General features: G+C 25.0%; 1 protein-coding gene across 1 annotated transcript in view; it reads left to right on the top strand.

Moving 5' to 3' along the window:
• Nucleotides 1–20263, top strand: part of LOC129605766 (transmembrane protease serine 9-like) — a 46387-nt gene that overhangs the window by 14323 nt on the left and 11801 nt on the right. Inside the window, exons 6-12 of the mRNA XM_055515694.1 lie at nt 1299–1410; nt 1717–1913; nt 2018–2146; nt 2308–2565; nt 2649–2996; nt 12606–12809; nt 18250–18412. Of these exons, the coding sequence (XP_055371669.1) occupies nt 1299–1410; nt 1717–1913; nt 2018–2146; nt 2308–2565; nt 2649–2996; nt 12606–12809; nt 18250–18412 (1411 nt within the window). The remainder of the gene's footprint in view (nt 1–1298; nt 1411–1716; nt 1914–2017; nt 2147–2307; nt 2566–2648; nt 2997–12605; nt 12810–18249; nt 18413–20263) is intronic.

Raw genomic sequence — 20263 nt, 5'->3', positions numbered from 1 at the left:
AAATTTTTGTTCAGGTATTTTAAAATTCTTTCCGTTTAGAATTAAGATAGGTCATACATACACATGCAGGGACATTTTATAAATAGATTGCTCTTGTTTACCTGCTAATAAAATATGAAAAAAGAGCACAGCAAAATTTTTGAAGCACTCAATATAACATGTTTGAAATATTTTTAAAATAATTATTTAAAAAAAAAATTATTGGAAGTAGGTACATACATATTTATTTTTAATAATTTAAAAACTAACTGAAATTATTTGAAACAATTTTATAAGTAACGTATGAATAATCGAAATGAGATAATTCAAATTGTTGAAATGTGTCAACCTATATTACTTTTAATAACATTTTTGTTAGCCGACACTACTCAACTTACCTTATTGGGAAATACAAAATGTGCATAAAAAATCATACATCCTTCCTCATTAACATTTGAAACCATACTGAAATATGAATTTGAAATTTTTTTTCATTTTTTCTTTCCTCCTACCTTTCTTTCTTTTTCGTGCAATAGAATTTAAATGGGAAGCTTATTAAAAAATGTGTATAATATCCTGAGATTTTTTAAAATATTAATCTCTTTTTTACGTAAAAAAAAAGAAAAAAATAATAAAAAATATGACACGATCAGTGGCATTTAAAGAAAAAACCAACAACGAGGCCAAAAATTCGTAACATTTCGTAAAAAAAATTGAGTATTGGGACTTGTTAGATATAAAGACATTAGTACTAACTATAATGGTAGAAAACTTTTTTCGAACCACTTTTTCTTACGGAGCGCTGACAGAATTATAGCCATTCCTAACGTTCTTCATATTTATTAACTTACTTGAATTTTTTTATATTTTTTTTTATAACATATTTTTATAATATCAACATTTTCCATTTAAATTATATACCAAATAGACATATCTATATATTTTTACCGTATAACCTTTGAAGTTTGTTGGGCATATAGTACCCTTGGATATTTACCAGAATATTTTGTATAAATAGATAACAGTAATATACAAGAAATTTATAATTTCGGTTGTCGGAACAAATTGACATATCCATTATCTGATCCAGTTACCAAAATTTTTACCGCACTTATCAATAATTACTTAAATATTTGCTTTATTTTCAGATGTGAAAAAAATCACCAATCAATTTTGGAGAAGGCGACATCGTATATTTTTAAAATTTATCAATAATTTATTTGGGATTTACTTTTAAAATTAATATGACTTCTTCAAAACTGCTTTAATCAACTATATTCTTTCTTTATTTTAAATTATCGTGTTGTGTTCAAAACTAGATTATGTTGGCTTATGGATGTATTTTAGAAATTATAATAAAAATTCCAAGAGTCTGCATTTTATGGAAGAAACTGAAAAAGAAATTTCAATTTATGATTCGGTAGTAAAAGTGTAACCCAAAAAAAACTAAAGCGATTCAATATTAATTTTAGTTAAATTATTTCAAAAAATTACCAAGCTTCTAATTTAACAAAAAAAAAACGAATATTACTAAACTTAAATATTTTTTAAAATTATTAAAATAATTATTATTTAACTTAAATATTTATTAAAATAATTTATTTCGAGAAAACTAATAAATTGTGATAAATTATAAAACATGTTTTACTATATAAAGAATTTGTTAAGAAAATTTAGAAATTTTGTTGTAATTTTAATTATTCTAAACTTAACGAATAACATTGTGCTATGCTGGAGCTCGGAGAATGATGTATATAGTGAAAGTGAAAATATTCTGAAAGAAATGAAAAATTTTCCACCAAATCGAACTGCAAGATTTCTATTTGATGCTCTATTTCGTATTGGAAGCGATTTAAATAGCATTTTGGATTATGATGATGCAGATCAAGATGTCGATTACGATATAAATAGTCACGTTAGAACATGTGATTGTGGTAAGGAAATATAAAGAAATTCAAAATTTATTTTTGATCAAAAAATTTAGTGAAAATAAAATATTTTAATTTAATTACAAACATTTCATTTATATATCATATAGAATGTGGTCATTCAAATGAAGAAATAAGAATTATAGGTGGTAGACCAACTGGTGTTAATCAATACCCATGGATGGCTCGGCTAGTTTATGATGGAAAATTTCATTGCGGTGGAACAGTTTTAACAAAAGGTAATTAAAATAAGAATTTTAATTGAATTAGTATATAGTGAACCGGATGAAATCGTATCAGCGTTTGTAACCACGAAAATATTTTCTCATTACTTTAATTATATAACACAGTTTTTAACATTTACCTATTTAATTTCCTATTGCATATTTCAATTTTGCAGATTATGTTCTAACAGCAGCACATTGTGTTAAACGATTGAGAAAATCAAAAATTCGTATTATATTTGGTGATCATGATCAACATGTTACTAATGAAACGCAAGCAATACAACGAGCTGTTACAAAAATTGTAAAACATAGAAAATTTGATCCGGAAACTTATAACAATGATATTGCACTTTTAAGATTAAGAAAATCACTGAATTTATCTAGAAATATTTTACCTATTTGTTTACCACGTTATAATTATGATCCCGCTGGTAATATTATATTTTTCATAAATCCATATATGAAGTTCTCTATAACTTGATTTCAAAATTGAATTTTTAAATAATTGTTTTAGGAAGAATTGGAACGGTCGTTGGTTGGGGTAGAACATCTGAAGGTGGTGAGCTTCCAGGTCTTGTAAGTCATGTTAAAGTGCCAATAATGACAATTACAGAATGTCGTAATCAAAAATATAAAAGTACTAGAATTACTTCAAGTATGGTATGTGCAGGAAAACCAAATATGGATTCATGTCAAGGTGACAGTGGTGGTCCTTTACTTTTATCAAGTGGTCTTAAATACCATATTGTTGGAATAGTATCGTGGGGTGTCGGCTGCGGGCGTGAAGGATATCCAGGTGTTTATACTCGCGTTAGTAAATTTGTTCCATGGATAAAAGCAAACTTAGATAGCACATGTCTTTGTACATAATTTCAATTATATACAAAAAATAAAATAGAAGTTGGAAAATAAAATCAAAATTATTTTTTTTTAAAAAAAGTATTAAAAACACTACTTAGCCAGTAATTTATGAAATTGATTTGCTATTGAAACTAAAAACACATACAAGCATATACGTATTTACAACGAATTTAAATTATTTGGGGCTATGTATTAAAAATTAAAAAAAAATTTTTTGCTATGGATTTGTTTTAGGATTGTTCTAAATTGCATTTTTCACAGCATTTTACATATTGTATAATATAAGTATATAAAGTTGAACTTCCATAACTCGATCTACTATAACATGACATTTTTGAGGGTTAAGGAAATTGACTCTAACACTAGATATTAGTAATTAGTAAACTAGTATTTGTAAATACTAAAGGGTGTAAGAGAATTTTAATGTTATTTTAAATTTTCAATTTTAAATAAAGCTATATGACTGAGTGACTAAGGTCTAGAGCGTGTAATATGTAAAGTTTTAGAGTTTTTTATTTCAATAACAGTTTTATTAAATAAATTATTAAAATACGTACAGGGCCTATGTATATTTTTCTTCCATTTCTTACCCGAATTCATAATAATATAACAATAACATAATTTTCTATATTGGTGAGAAATTTAGGAAATGAAAATGTAGTTTATGAATATAAAGAATACCAATAATGTTCTATTATATTGCAGCTACCAAATTATTTTTTTTATCGTTTCCATATTCGCATATTGCTAACATATTCTTGAAAATAATTAATTTTTTGGAACCATAATTAAGCCAATTAATAATACGATTGGTGCTCGTGATCGCCCGCTTGGCATAATTATAATAATTTCTACTTTTTTTTGTTACTCGTATAATATTGAACAATGTTGTATTAACAATAATAATCAAGACAATAGCATATTTATGGGAGAACAATATTTTTCTTGAGTTGATTAAATAAAAATTTTAGAATATTAAAATTGCATATGTTTCGGATCAAGATACTCTACTCATATATAAAAATTGCTACTAGCTAATGATATAACGTAACTAATTAAAAAAAAATTAGTAGTTTTATTATCCATTAAAATTGCATACTTTCAGGTAAATGATTTTTGTTGGTGAAAATAAATTTTCTATTTCTACGATTATTTCCGTTCAAATTATGCTGGTGTAATAAGAGTAATGAAAATTTATTTTTTTGTAAAATTTTTTTTTTAATTTTTTCCACTTCTCGATGTTCTTTTAAATCCAGCTTAAGGTTTCTTTATATTTTCTTTTCTATCCCTGCTACTGATTTTTATTTTAAATGTTAAAATTTTGTTGGCATGGATATTAATCTTAGATATTTGAGTAATAAGGAGCAAAATATAAAAGAATTATTTGTAAAATTAAAAATTTTTATTGTTAACTTAATAACTTAATTATTTTTATTTCAAAAATTCTTTGTTCATTTAAATTATTAAATTTAATTTAATTTTGTTTCTAATTTAATAAGAATTATTGGAATATAAAAATGGCGAAACTTTTTTATTTTTGCGTGAGTGTTACACTTTGTTAAACCTTATAATTTATTTATTAACTTTTTTTCTTTTATTTACTGTTATTAAATTAAGATTATAGAATTCGTGTCGTGTGGGCGATATTCAATTCTTTCACATCATATTCTTGTTTCTACTTTACTTTAAATTTTCTATTCTGATTCCGTTCTGCTAGCAGAACATTAAAGCATAATTCTGCATTTTTTGTATGATTGGTTTTACATTATACTGCAATGTTTTTGAAAAATAAAAATGAAAGAAAAGTAATGCAATTTTAACTAAAATATTTTTAATAAGGAACAGTGTTACAAACTGAAAAAATTTATTATTTAATTGTTTCTTTTTTGTTCGTATATATTTTTCTCTGTATGGCATTTCTTTTTAATTTTTATATTTTTTTAATTATTGTTTTATTAAGTAAAACAACTTAGTGGAAATAATAGAAAAGAATAATTGAGGAACATTTGGTGATAACAAAATTTCTATGGAACTTTATTTTTATACTGCTTCACAATATTCGATATGAAAATGTTTTGCAAAAATTTTATACCAATATGTATACAGTGTTAACGTTAAACAAGTTCTCTATCCAAAACTTAGAAAGATATTTTATCCCATACAGTTTATTTTAGTTCTTTCGGAGATAAAATAAACTCTGAATAATTTTTCATTTAAATCCCCACGTCTGAGAGCTGATAAAAATTTTAACTGTAAGTAATTATTTCCATATATCCTTACAAAAACTATTTTAACAACTAACGATTTTCGAAATACTAATTAACATAACGAGTTCATAATTTGCTATACGGGCCTCACTTTTATCAAATCCAACAGTTTAACGCAGTTTTTCTAAATAGCACATTAGATTAAAAAATTTGTAAATATATAATAATTAACAAATATACCATATTATTAAAAATAAAATTCTGCAATTCTGCTATAAGTAAAGCATAAACTACATTTGATATTCAGAAAAAAATTTAGACCAAATGTGCTTGTATAGTTTTATACGTAAAATTACAATGAATTTAATGAGAGTGTGTGGTATATGTGGGCATAAATCAGCAAATATTTGCATATTTACTACTCCAAATAGTGTTCTTATTTGTTGTTTTCCACCTAATTTAAACCAAAACAACGCTCATAAAACATTTTATACAGTAAAACCTATTTATAATCAACTAAAATTGTAGTTATAACGAAAACACAAAATATTGTCCATAATACGAGTACAAATATGGAAATTTATTTGTTAAACCTCTTAATCTTAGAAAAAATTGTGAAAAAGTGAAACTGAAAAAATGGCTATAAAACCAACAACAATAAATACAAAACTCACAATAAATTGCTTAAAAAATTTTACTGAACAAATATCTTACTGCAACTTTCTAAGAATTTTTGGGGATAGTTATTGAGCAAACATATTGAGAAACATGACTGTATTAAGCAAACATGTAAATATGTAATTATTATTATACATTTTTGCAAACATACAATATGTCTGTACATATATGTATTGTAAAATTTAAAAATATTAAAAGATAGAGAACGTGTGTTTATCATGTGGTTTAGTTAATTTGCAATAAACAAAAAGAAAATATAATTTTCTTCTAAACATCCATATTTTATAATCCACTTATGCACCATCTATGAAATAATAATTATAATACTTATGTGTATAATTGGTTATGAATTCAACATTAAATGCGTCCAGCTAGAAAACAACATTTTTAGTCTAATTAGCACAAAAATCTAACATAAACAATAATAAAAAAGTTAGGTGATTAAAGAGATTAATCTCAATATTAGAGTTAAAGAGAGGAAGCAAAAAAAGAAAGAAAAAAAAAAACAAACAAAAATTATAAATAAAAAGAAGAAAATTTTTAAATATGTATTATGTGGGGTTTTCCAATTAAAATAATTAAAATGTAAAAGAATCTGTTTCGACATTTCAAGTTCTTTTCATATGAATTTCAAAAAGTTTAGTAATAAAATGTGGCAAAATAAGTTCTAATTTAATTTCTATTAATTCTAATAATCTAATTCAAATCTCACAGATTTCAGTAATATATTTTATGTTACCGGTTATAAAATTGAATTCCCGACATTAACTGCAACTTGATATAGGCTATTTAATTCTTTTGTATTGAAAAGGGAGTATTTTTAGGCTATGCAAATAGTGCAAACTATTCTCCAAGCTATAAAATATTCAGTCATTAAAGCTTTCCTGCCGAATTAGTAATATTGCAAATAAATAGCCAATATCACAAAAATGTGGCAAATACTCGTAGTATTGTATGAAATTTTAATGACTAGCAAACTGATAGTATGCAAAAAAGTTTTTCTCTATTTTATTTTCTATATGTAAGAAAAGAAATAAAACAAAACTTTTTTAAAGAAATGTGCTGTCATAACAATTGCGTTATGCAATCGCAATACTCTTTAGTTCTCACAAATATTCCGATTGTCTGTATAAATTTACTTGCTCCTTTACATTGCATATGTAATTTTCAAATGAATATTGTTGGTAAGCAAACATTTTTTGTCAGGAAATAACACTTTTCCAATGAAGATCAATGGCAAGCAAATTTCTATTAGTGTTGTTATATACAATTACTATTTTGACAATTTGAATTGTTATGCGTGCATATGTGTACTATATGCTTTTCGGCAAAATAAATTGAGTGTTGGCGTGCAATATTTTATTTTTCTAATTAATTTTCTTATCATTTTTGCTACACATAATTCTATAATTATATTATAAAAGTTAAAACATATTTCAATAACAGTAAAATAATTAATATGCTAATAAATTGTAAATTATGCTGGTTAATCTTGAAATTCTCAATTTGTACATATATAGCTATGTTATAATACTAAAAAAAACTATGTTATAATACTAATTTTAAAATTGAGATTTTGAAATTATGTCAGAGACCTTAAAAATTTATTTTATATACAATTTGTCTTAACATTTTTAACAATATAAAAACATACACATTTAAACTATATGAGTTATTGAACTTATGAAGTTCAATTCTTTCTTTTGATTAACTTTTTAATTTTTGCATATCCAAGCACACTATTCCAAATATTACTGAAATTTTTAATTGAGACTTCTTTTCTAATCTGTGATTTTAGAATGTCATCATAATTCTTGATATTAGAAAATTTATAAAATAATAGTTATTGAACATTTTATACTTGACAAAGTGAAAACTTACTATACACAAACATGTACATTAATAAAATTAATATTTTCTACATATAACAAATTAAATTACACTTAAAATGAACTTTCACTCTTTTTAAATGGTCATTGAAAACACTGTAATGAATTTTTGTGATGCAAACCGCCCATTATAAAAAAAAATACTAAAGAATTTTTTTTCCAATCTCAGTTACAAAAGAGTTTCTTTGTGTTATTCTTTTTTATTTTATTTAACATTTCCAAAGTAAATCACCCATTTTTAGATTTTATTGTTATGTCATCTTTTAATATGTAATTCGCTGAAATTGACAAGTCATTCATATAAGAATAACCCAACTTGTCATTATTAAAGTGAGAGAAAAAAAAGTGTATAACGTATATACAAAAAGTATTTACAAAATAAATATGTATACAAAATCGGGCCGTAAAGTGCATACAATTTCATCAAGTGAGTACCAAGTTATTATGGTTTTGATAAATGTTGAGTAGCATAAAGAAAATTTTCAAAATAAAATTTTTCATTCCTTTTATGCTTTTATTTTTTCTATATATTTCAAGTTCTTATATATATATATAATGTAATGATTATTTTGATTATCATATATAGGACATTTAAATATACATGTAGTTACTTCAACCTATAAGAAATATAGTGTATACATATATAGCACTTATAAGTAGAAAATATCTAGGTATATAGAGTTATGTATAGCATTTATTTCGATTTATTCTACTTCAACATCTTCATTATGATAATCATCATCCATTCCTAGTATCATTATTATATGATTTGAAGTATTTACCTTCACTAATTGTGTATAAGCGTATATTCAGTTATGTGTTCTTAAATACTTATATAAGACTTATCCCATATATTGAACTTCATTATGCACATAAATATACATATATATATACTAGTGGATTATTATGCATATACGTACATAGACATTATATTAAAAGAAATGCAATTCTTAAAATTCTTTTGCATCACGACAATCACACCTGTTGGGAATAACATCTGGTTTTCTTATTTAATTTGTTTTTTTTTTTTTTGTTATTTATTTTCTCCTTATATTGGAATTTTATGTTTTTACCGCTTCTTATGAAAATGTGTATGTACATACCTAAGTGGTAATTTAAGTAAAAATTCTACTGTTATACATTAACATGTTTTTATTTATTTGATCAGGTTTTAACTTACTTACTTTCTGTTTATTTACTTTAAATAATGCATTTTGAAAAAGAATAATTTTCCAGTATTATTTAAAATCATAAAAAATTAATAATGAAAATGGAAAATATTATTTTATAAAAATTCAATATAATAAAATTTGAATGTTTCTTTAAGCAATGAAAAATTTCGGCGCTAAATAATTTTCAGTGCTTTGCCATAAAAAAATTATAAGTCATTCCTAAAAGCATTTTCAGAGAAGAAAACTTGATAGCACTGTCGGCCTTTTTAAGTAATATATTGATTGTTATGCGCACAAATTAAGCATTTCTCGGGTATGTATAAATTTTAGCAAAATCCTGAATTATTCTAAATTTTATACATACCCGAGAATTGTGCACAATTCTGAAATAAAGCAAATTTCTGAAGCTAACTTTGAACTAACAATACTTCTTTTTATAATGTATTTATTTGCTTTTAATAAGAAATTCAAAATGGACCTAGTCATAGATAGCTTTGAGATTTTATATTTATTAAATATTTGAAATGACGTTTGTAATGAAATTTCAATTATATACTACATAAATATGTATTTAAAAAAATTTTATGAAACTAAATCAAAATATGCATAGCGAATCTTAAACTTAGCAATTATGGAATTGAAGGATCAAAAGAAAAAGCTCTGAAAGGAAAATGGTTTATTTACAAGAATATTTAAATACAACTTCCTTAACATTTAAGACAACTTAACATTTCAATCTGTTAAAGAGGCACCTCGGTAAAAGAAAAATTCTAAATTATGTATTTAAATTTTTTGCATAGCCATCTTAATTCTCTAAGAACTCATAGTTCTATGAAAGTGAAACATGTTTAACTTCTTTAAAGTGCAACTAATTTAAGGAGCTGTAACTTTTAGTGTAAGTACATTTTTTTCTATAAAATAAATAAGTTGAATATTTTTAGGTTAACTTAATCGGAACTATATCATATTTATTTTACATTTAAGGCTATAAATCGGAAAATAGGGAAATGTCTCTATATATAGAATAAGAATTTTGGTTCCGTGAATTTCTCAATTTGCAATATTTAATGGCAGAAATTAATTTAAAAATTCACCATAAGTTTTTATTTACATGTAAATAATTTTAATAAAAATATAGCTAGATATAAATCATATTTCCACAATCGCACTAATTTTATAATTTTGAAATTACATACATTGTGTTTTTTAAAATTTGTATATTTAAATTTACAAATATACATCTAGCGATTATAAAATTTTTATACGAGTATCATGTACATAATATGTACATTATGGTATGCATACTTAGATCTCTACATATCTACAAACAAATGTTCCTGTGTTATTTTACCACACCTTGCATGCTTACAAAACTGTTCAAAACTATATGTAGAAAAGAATATTCTAAATATTAGATTCATAATTTAAGTAAATTGAATTATATTTTTATTTTCATAAAGAATATATTGTGGTAATTTAAATATTGCATTCCTTTTTCTTGCATAGAACCATTTTTTATTTTTGTTTTTCTCTTTTATTTAGATATAAGAACAAAAATAAACAAGATATTTCTCTTTCTTTTCGATTTTTGCTTTTTTACTTTTCCAACACACCTTTCTTTTGTTTGAATGCGAAATGCAAAAAAAAAAAAACGAAGAAAAATGCTAAATTTTAACTATTATACACGGTTTCTCTTTTAAGTCTTTTTCTTAATTTTTATACTCGTATGTATATCAATATTTTTCTACGAAACAATTTCCCGAAATAAATTCAGCAAAATTTTCAAATATAACATAATAAATATGTGTGTTGTATAAAAATTTACAAATACAAAAGCTTAATCATATATAAAAGAAATTGTTATACAGATTAGTAAAATAATTTATATAACAGTAGAAAACTACAGAGGAACACGAAAACTGAATACTTACAAAAAAATTAATTTACATCCATTAGTTGCATTTTTCATACATACTTTTTTCGTGGTCCCGCTTGTTGCTTGTATCAATATTCAATAAATCGAACATATTTGTAAAAAAGTTTTTAAAATTTACCAACATTTAAATTGAATCAACTTTAAAGTTTGGGTGCTTATTTTCAACATGACTAAGGAACAACAGAATTCTCTCTTCAAATGACAATTATAAAAGCTTTTTTCGCAAATAGTACGTCCAATTTTTACCCCAATTTTATAAAATATCTAGAAGTAATTAAAATTAATGTATTGACAGTTTATAATAAATATTTTTTAATGTAAGAAATTTGACAAATATATTTTTAATTAGATTTTTTTAATTATACCATATGTGATTCTGGTCTAAATAACATAACAATGTATTAATAATTTTACTAATATTCATTGACAAAATCCAAATGTTTGTTATGCCTACTCGTATTATGAGATTTTTTAGCAACGCTGTTATATTTTGTTATACTTTGTATTATATCTAATATTGAACGATAACGAAACCATAATATATGTTATACTTAGTATACCGACTGCATAATAGTGAATTTTATGTAATTTGGTGAATTCAACAGTAAAATGAATGATAAAATGGTGAAAAATTAAAAAGCGTATCGCACAAATCATTCGTACAAAAATTTTTTATTTTAAAATGATGAAAATTTATTATATTTCAATTCCATTCGTTATTCCGTCCATATATGTACTCGTATACTTCTATTTATTATGTACATATGTATAGAGAAATGTATAACAGTATAACGATAAAAGCAAATATGTTTAAAATTAGTTTTTAAGATTTTCTGTTTTGTATTTTCTTCTTTTTTTTTGTTTTTTGTTTTTAATAATTTGAATTTATTTTTAAAAATTTCAGCTCAAGATCAAGTCCATTCAGTTTCCTTTGAGATATCTAATGGTAAAGTTGTCGGCTTGTGGTTAAAAAAAAAAACAGAAAATAAATAATATTATTTTTTATTTTGTTTTGAAAATTTATACGGATTTTATCTTCGATTTCTTAAGTCTCTATCTTGAAGCAAAAAAAAAATTTATTCAGAAAGGCTTACATAGAAAAAAAAAGAAAAATTACCGTATTTCCTTTTAGTTATTAGCCGCGCTTTAACTGATAACAACGTTTTACCTTGAACTTGTACGTGTGCGGGAAAACCATAATATAATTGAATAATGGTAGTAAAGAGTAAATGAAAATTTAAGAAAAAAGTTTGTGAAGTAAAAAGATTTTTAATTTCTTTTCTGTTATATTTAATAAAAAATTCCAATTTTAAATTTATTGCTGAATTAAAATTTTAAAAAATTAAATTGCGATTTTTCTAAATTTTTCATATAAAAAATGTGAACATGGTAAAAATAATTTAGAAAAATTTTTATGCTCATATTTACAATAAGAGTTATTTTAGTGTTTGATTATTTGTGAAAATAAATAGAAATTTTTCAAAGAAAAAAAATAATATCCAACAAACAAAAAAAAAAAAGTAAAAAAAAAAATTAACAATATTTATACATTTAATATTTAAAATAAATATTTAGACTGCGAATATTGAAATTTTATTTGAATTTTATGAATATTTGGGTTTATCCTCAATTTTCGGATTCATTTGTGATTTAAGATATTTAATTTTTTTTTGTAAAACGGTGTTTAACATTATCACACTAAAATGAATATTTATTTACATATAATTTTTTTTATTCTATTTGGATTTCTTAGTCAATATTGTTTTGCTAATCCAAAAACTATTGTACCGGGAAAATATCGTGCCTATACACAAAATAAAGAATTAGAAAATAATAGTATAAATAAACCTGGAAAAATTTTTGGTGTCTTTAATCGTAATCGTAGTAATACACCACCAAGACATGATACACCAGCAAGTCCTTGTACCTGCAGTAAGTTTATATATAATAATTTTAATAAGTAATTATATGTACATTGAAAAAAAAATATTTATACATTAAAGTAAACAAAATGCTATACTTTTAAATATTTGTGCTGAATTTTGTTGAAAATTACAACAATTATTCATTGACAATTTACTCACGTACTATAAATTGAATTCTTCGAGTTATTTAGTGCAACACGAAATATAATGCCTCTCTTATGAAATGTACATATTTTTTTAAAAATATTTGAAATTTATTTAAAATGTGTAACGTATTTAACAAATACAACAACATATTTCAAGAATTTTCTACTTTTAATATATGTATATAACTACATATGAAAAGCTGTAATTATGGTAATTTCAATTCCATTTGTAAATTGTTTTCACAATATCAATATTTGATATTATTATCCGGTCTACAAAGAGTATGAACTTCGAACAAAGTTTTTTGAAAGTGCTCATTGAGGACTTTAAGATCAGGCATGACTTTAATTCATATTCCTTTTAGTTTCTGGAATGAAAAGTATTAAGAAAACAGAAAAAGTTTTGAATGCTTGCCACTTCAAAACTAGATGTAGTGGAAAATTAAGTCATGCTTTATGTTAAAGATCTTAGTAAGCACTTTCAAAAAAAACCTTTGCTCGAATTTTATGTCTTTCCTAAACAAAATGATAACAGCAAGTAAAAACTCTCTTTAAATCCTTGCATTTCCGAAACTATTGAGATTTTAATTCTTTAAATAATGATAAATAATATTGTACACATTACTGAAACACCCTGTACCTAATGCACAAAAAATGTAAATATCAAGTACATATAAAAAAGGATCCCAAATTCGAATTCGTCATCTTGAAAAAAAAATTTTTTTGATTGGGTCTCTTTATATTATGTCGAAATATATTACAGATCAGCAACAAGCCCAAAAAGTAAAATTTCAGCAGTGGATGAAACAAAATCATTGCCGGCATTCTTCTCCATTTTTCGTGTGGGATAGTCACTAAAAAGAAAAAAAAATGTCAGCTCATTTTAATTTATTTTGCAATTCAACCTAAATATAGGACCCTAATTGTTCCTTTTGCATATATAAATATTGTATGCTTGCATACTTATTTATAGTTATTTACTATGTATGTATATAGTTTTCAAAATACTTTCTAAGAATTTCAACATTTTATTTGCATCTAGTCAATCACTTCAAACAATATTTTGTATTCCAACAAAATATTTAATTAAGTATCTTTCTCCAAGAATATGCTAGTGAATATTTATATACATACATATATGTATGTATGTGCGCATGTATACGTATGTATATAAGTATAACGATATATTTCGTTCTGATTATGTCAATTAACTGTGAATATATTTAAATATCGTAATATCAATGAACTGCTCTAAAATTATAACATTATAGCATTAAAATAAATAAAAAAAAAATTTATACAGGTAAAATGTAAAGCATTTAAGTATATAAACTATAAAATTATAAAGTAATAATAATTAAATAAATATTTATATTTTATTTTGTACATACATACGTACAAATGTACCAATATAATATACAGTCATTTGGTATTCCAGTAATAAATTGGTCTAGTTTCCCATTTCAAGATATTTAATCATTTAATTTCCATACGCTATTGGTTCGGTCTAGTCAACATTCCTCACTACATTATTATAAAACGTTTTTATTTATTTTGTCTTATATTTTGACCGATAACATTTCACTATCATCCAAATATGGATTCATTGACCATGTTGTTATGGATTCTTTAAAAGGCTACTAAAGTAAAACAATATTATAAAAAAAAAAAACTGAAAAATGTCTTTTCAATAAACTTCGTTTTATTTCAAGAGAAAAAAAGGCAAAAATGTAAATCAATTTTTTATTTTGCAAAATAAATTTATTCAAAACGAGAATAAGAATAAAAAAAAATAAATTGGAATTGTGTATAAATGTTTCATTCAACTCGAGAATAAAAATTATTTAAATTTTAACATCTATCGTTTAATTCCGTCATAAAGGAGAATCGAAAGTATTCCTGATTACTATAAGTATATAACACGAATTTAAAATGAAAACAAATTTTTTGAAAATTATTTCATTTCTTAATCCAATTGTAAACTAAAATTATTAACAACAATTCACAAAATTCCTAACTATAATAATCTAAAAAATAATAATATTATTTTTAAAATTTAAAGTGTAATATTGCTGTAAATATTCGTATTTTTGGAAGGTTTTAGAATTGATTTGCGAACTGATTAAAATTTTTTGATGCACAATGATTATTTAACTTTTTAATTTTTTTATAACGTTCGGAAATAATGGTCTGAGACTCGATCTCTGCACTGAATACTGAGACGATTTAACTAAGTCGATGTATTTGACTACCTGCCAGTTGCTCCGTTCTAATGCTAACTCAGCAATTAATTGAGCTAATTTCGTCAAATTTTTAAAAAGGACTCGTACTAATTATAATGAGAAATTCGTTCTAAAAATACCTTCAAAATTTATTTGATCATATCTCAGATATATAGCACGTATATTAGAAACTATTGATATATATATGAAATTTTGCCCAAAATTATATACGTAGTAATAGAGCCTTTTTAAATGTAAGTACATATATATAAGTACATTTAATTTATATGTAAGTACATAGCTTCAAAAATAATTTCATATGTTCGGACTGAAATGGCATTACTTCGAATGCATTTTGGCGCAAACTACGTACATAAACATAACATAAAAGTAAAATGAAAATCATAATACCCATTTATAATATTTAACTGAAGTCTCTAAGAATTACTTTTAATCATAAATAAAATAACAACGGAAACAAACAAAAAACAAATAAATAAAAAAAAAAAATAAAAAAAAAAAATAAAATAAAAAGAGACACAAAAATTTTTATGTGCGGTGATTTTCGTTTTTTATTTCATTCGTAACACTAACATGAACGTGAGTTGAAAATTTTTCCTTGTTTTATTCATTGCAGGTACCATTGAAAACTCGTCCCTTTTGAACTTGGAAATTGTGACAAAAATTTCTTGCACAATTACTTACGTATGTTAGAAGAGAAAATCATAAAATTTGTAATTTTCTTTTGCTTTTATTTTCCTATTGGAATATAACAGTAAACAGTTATTACCCAGTTAAAATGTGTATTTGTTATTTCCTCAATAATGTTCTCTCTTATTTATTTTTCCTTCTTTATATGCAGTGGAAGGCATAAATATTTATGTATGTGATTAAAATAAAGTTACATGCAATATAGATTTTGTAAATCGATTAATTTTTTTTATTAATAAATTGTATGAGTAAATAAAATTGATTTTTAATTAAAATGCAATATGTTGGTTTTATTATTGTTCAGGAATTTCTACTTTTAGCGTGGATATATTCTTATACCCGTACGAACGTGTGCTCGAAGGGTATAGTAAATCTGCCTTACCGTTTGTAACGCTATGAAATAATATTTTGATCAGCGTCGAATTCTGAGTCGATTTAAACATGTCTGTTCATCTGTACGTCGGTCCGTCCCAACTATAACTCAAAAACTAATTGAGCTAAGCTCACCAAATTTTCACAAATGATTTATAGTAGTAAATTTCAGAACTCTATTTGAATTGAATGTGATCGAGGCAGTAATTCGAGTAACCGCCCTACCCGAATCGCAGAATCGTCTATATCGCAGAAACTATAATGTCAAAATTTCACAAAACGAAATAAATGACTAGGGATATTATATGTGATAAAAATCGTTGAAATCCTTCGACTCCTTTTGAGAGCTGCCATACAACTTCTAAGGCCACTAGGTTATAACTGGGAAAGTTTTGAAGATACGGTACATAATTTTTGGTAAAAATTGTTAAGATATCAACAGTGCTTCTGATAGTTGCCATACAACTTCTAACCTTATTTGGCTAGATATTAGAAATTATAGAACTTAGAGTATTGAAATTTTCAACAAGCAAAATATATCTTGTTAGGGCTTTTATATTTGATAAAACTGCTTGAAATTTCTTGACTTGTCGATGGTAACTGCCATACAACTTCGAAAGATATTTAATCGTGTATTATGGAAACTATTGAAATCGCAATGCTGAAACTTTGCATTAATGAATTAATCAGAATTATGTATGGAACACTGTGGCAAGCACACACAGCACTTAAAATTATTCGTTCGTTCGGGTATCACAAAGTTGACACGGTCAACTCTGCCTATTCTTGTTTGTAATAAAAGTATTAAAGGCTCCGGAATTCTTTAAGATAAATTGAGTGCATAAAACTTATTTTAAATAAATTTAAAAGTATTTGTTCGCATATATGTTAGTAGTAGATGTAAAATACCTCTAAGTATGTAGGTAAAATCAATTATTTAATTTTCGAATTTGAGTCATGAAAATATCAAAAATTGAAAATTTCAATTAAAATATGCTTCTGAATTGTATCGTTTGACTCAAAAGTTTATTAAACTGAAATTTTGATTCTCATTTGTAATATAAAAAATCTTTGAAGTTTCGTAAATATATTATGTAGTTTAACTGGGTCGAAAAAAGCAGAAAAGAAATAATTGCAGGAAAGAGAAGAGCGAGCAAACCGCATATTATGTAAATCATTCTAGAATTATGAAAATTATTCTAAAAGCTACATTAAAATACAATACAAATTGTAAAATAAAATGTAGAACTATTTTGGAGTTTTAAAAATTTCTTGTATGTAAGAATTTCTTTTCTATCAGTTGCAATTGCTTTACTTTTGTTTTAATCATTAATTATTCCAGAACTTTTTTACTTTTAGTTTATTTAATATTTGAAATTTTTATGTTTGAATTCAGCATATTGTTGCAAAAGGAAAGCTATTGTAAGCGCGATTGGTCTGCTGAAAAGAGAAATGTGCTAAGTACATTTCTCTCAAAAGAAGTTTTTCAAACAATATTGTACTCGTATGTCATTTGCGCGTTGATCGAGACAGTATACTTCGTTGATGCATTATATAGTTCGAGTGAAAACTCATTCGTGCGTCAGGTGCAATATATTTGATTTATATGGACGCAGGACTGTCATCTAAAACTAAATTAAATTTTTACCTTTAATTTGTTCCCCTGATAAATTTGTAAATTAGGATAACTCTGCTCTAGACAGGCGAATTTAGGACTGCCATTTTACTTTGCGAATTGCACGCAAAATATTATTTTACAACATGCTTAATACAAACACGTAATATTTAAATTTTTTGCTTCAAAAAATTCACTACATGAAAAAATCGCATACAAATTTTTTTAATAACTGTTTTATGTCCAAAAAAATTTTCCTTTTTACTATTCAATTTTACTTCGTAAATGAATAATATTGTTTGCACATAACATTCATACAAACGTTTATATACATACATATATTATTTTATATTACTATTGATATTATTAAAAATTTTACAGGGTGTGGAGAACGTAATGATGAGACACGTATCGTGGGTGGACAAGATGCTGGTGTCAATGAATTTCCATGGATGGCACGTCTAAGTTATTTCAATAGATTTTATTGCGGTGGTACATTAATTAACGATCGATATGTACTTACAGCGGCACATTGTGTTAAAGGGTAAATGCGTTTTTTTTTCAATATATGTAAAATAATAAATTAATTGAAATAATTGTGCATTATATTCATGCTTACATACATATATGGAAGTACAACATACCAAATATCTTTAAAAGTATACGAACAATTGTAATTTATTCAAAATAAGGAAAATAGTGGAATTATTTAGAGGCGCACAAAATGAATGTTTTATATTTATTTACTGTTTTTCTTATTGTGTTTATTGTGTATTTTATCATTTTAAATCTTTGTCATTGTTTTGAGTATATAAAATATGTATTTATGTAAAAATGGTGTACGTATATGGTAATAGATAAAAAATTCAAAAATAATTTTTAGCCAGAAAATTAAAAATGAAAGCACTTTCTTTTGTATTTTGTATCACTTTTTATTTCTGTTTATTTCCTTATATCCTATATATATGTATATATATATATATATATATATATATATATATATATATGAGTTTTGGTGTAGGTATTTAGATTTGACATTTTAATGAAATCTTATACATGAATTTTGTTACCTCATAATCTGGGTGGTTTTAATTTGCGATATGATTTATTAATTTTGTATGCAAATTTTTATTTTCCAACTTTCTTTCTTAGATTGCATAACTGTATTAATATTTTTACTATAAGTAATTAATATAATTGGTGGTAATTCTTTTTTTTATCTGTCGGTATATTTTCACAAAGATATTTTGAATATTACTTTTAAATGTATCAATATGATATATGAGATCAAATAAACATTATATTCAATACAATTTGCTTTATATACTTCAGTTGGAGCAAGTAAAAAGTACGAAATGCACATTTGGCAAATTATAGCATGATATATTAAAACTAAGATAAATTTAGATAAATTACATTGTAAATACTCGTATATTTATTATTCGTAAATTTGTCAAAAAATTTAAAAAAAAATGCCTATTAACAATAATTTCTCCAGTCGTCTGTTAATTTTTTTAAGTTTTTAAGTCAGTTTGTATAACCTATAGCTGTTGTGTTGAGGTAAAAAGTTGACATGTTTTATATAATTAAAAAAGGTTTAAATATGCCAAATCGCGAAACTGTAATTTTTTGAAAGTTTATTAATAGTTCGAAAGTACAGTTGAATTATTGAATTCCAAAGAAACTCACTAACTCTTTTTTTCTTTAGCCCATCTTCTAATTATCTGTGTATCTGTAATTGTGTACAAAATGTAACCGCACTGTGTAATTTTTCATTTTAAACAGTTTCTATATAAGAATATAAATTCTTTAACTCAAAAACCATTTTCAGACATAAGATGTGAATTATTTTTTTTAAAAACGTCTTTAGTTATTATTTTTATTCACAACATAATCAACTGCTATATTCTTAATGTAGATTGTAAAGAAGAGGTAACAATGCACCCCCTTGCGATTCACCCTCCTGATGAATTCGAGCAACTTTGAAGGGCCGGTAGACCGCAGCTCCGCCGGTGTGAGCACGTAGTTCGCAAAACCTCTCCTCTCGTGCGGGCGAGGGCCCCGCATTCCCTCAAAAGGTGCGCCGAGAACTCCTTGTCTTGCCCAAAACCTGCAAACATCTTCGGTTTTAAGGCCAAGCCTTCTAAGGTTAGCCCTAAAGGGACTATGCCCGTCAAGATCCCGTAAGAAATCTCACCCGATTCCCGCCGAGCCCCATTATTCTCCTAAACCGTTTCTGGTCGTAATTTCCCAGAAGCTCCTTAGCCTGTCGAAGTCCTGGAAGACACCCCCAGCGCTCCGAACGCCGCATCTCCATTTCTTTCCTTAATTCTCCGGCTCTGGCACAAGAAGAGGTGTGCTTGCCCCCTTTACGTCAACGCGTTCGCCGCCACGT

The sequence above is a fragment of the Condylostylus longicornis genome, unplaced genomic scaffold (genome assembly GCF_029603195.1).
Source record: "Condylostylus longicornis isolate FDR11 unplaced genomic scaffold, ASM2960319v2 ptg000014l, whole genome shotgun sequence".
NCBI lineage: Eukaryota > Metazoa > Arthropoda > Insecta > Diptera > Dolichopodidae > Condylostylus > Condylostylus longicornis.
Note: the sequence above shows the minus strand (reverse complement) of the source record. Positions and strands in the feature narration are given on the sequence as shown.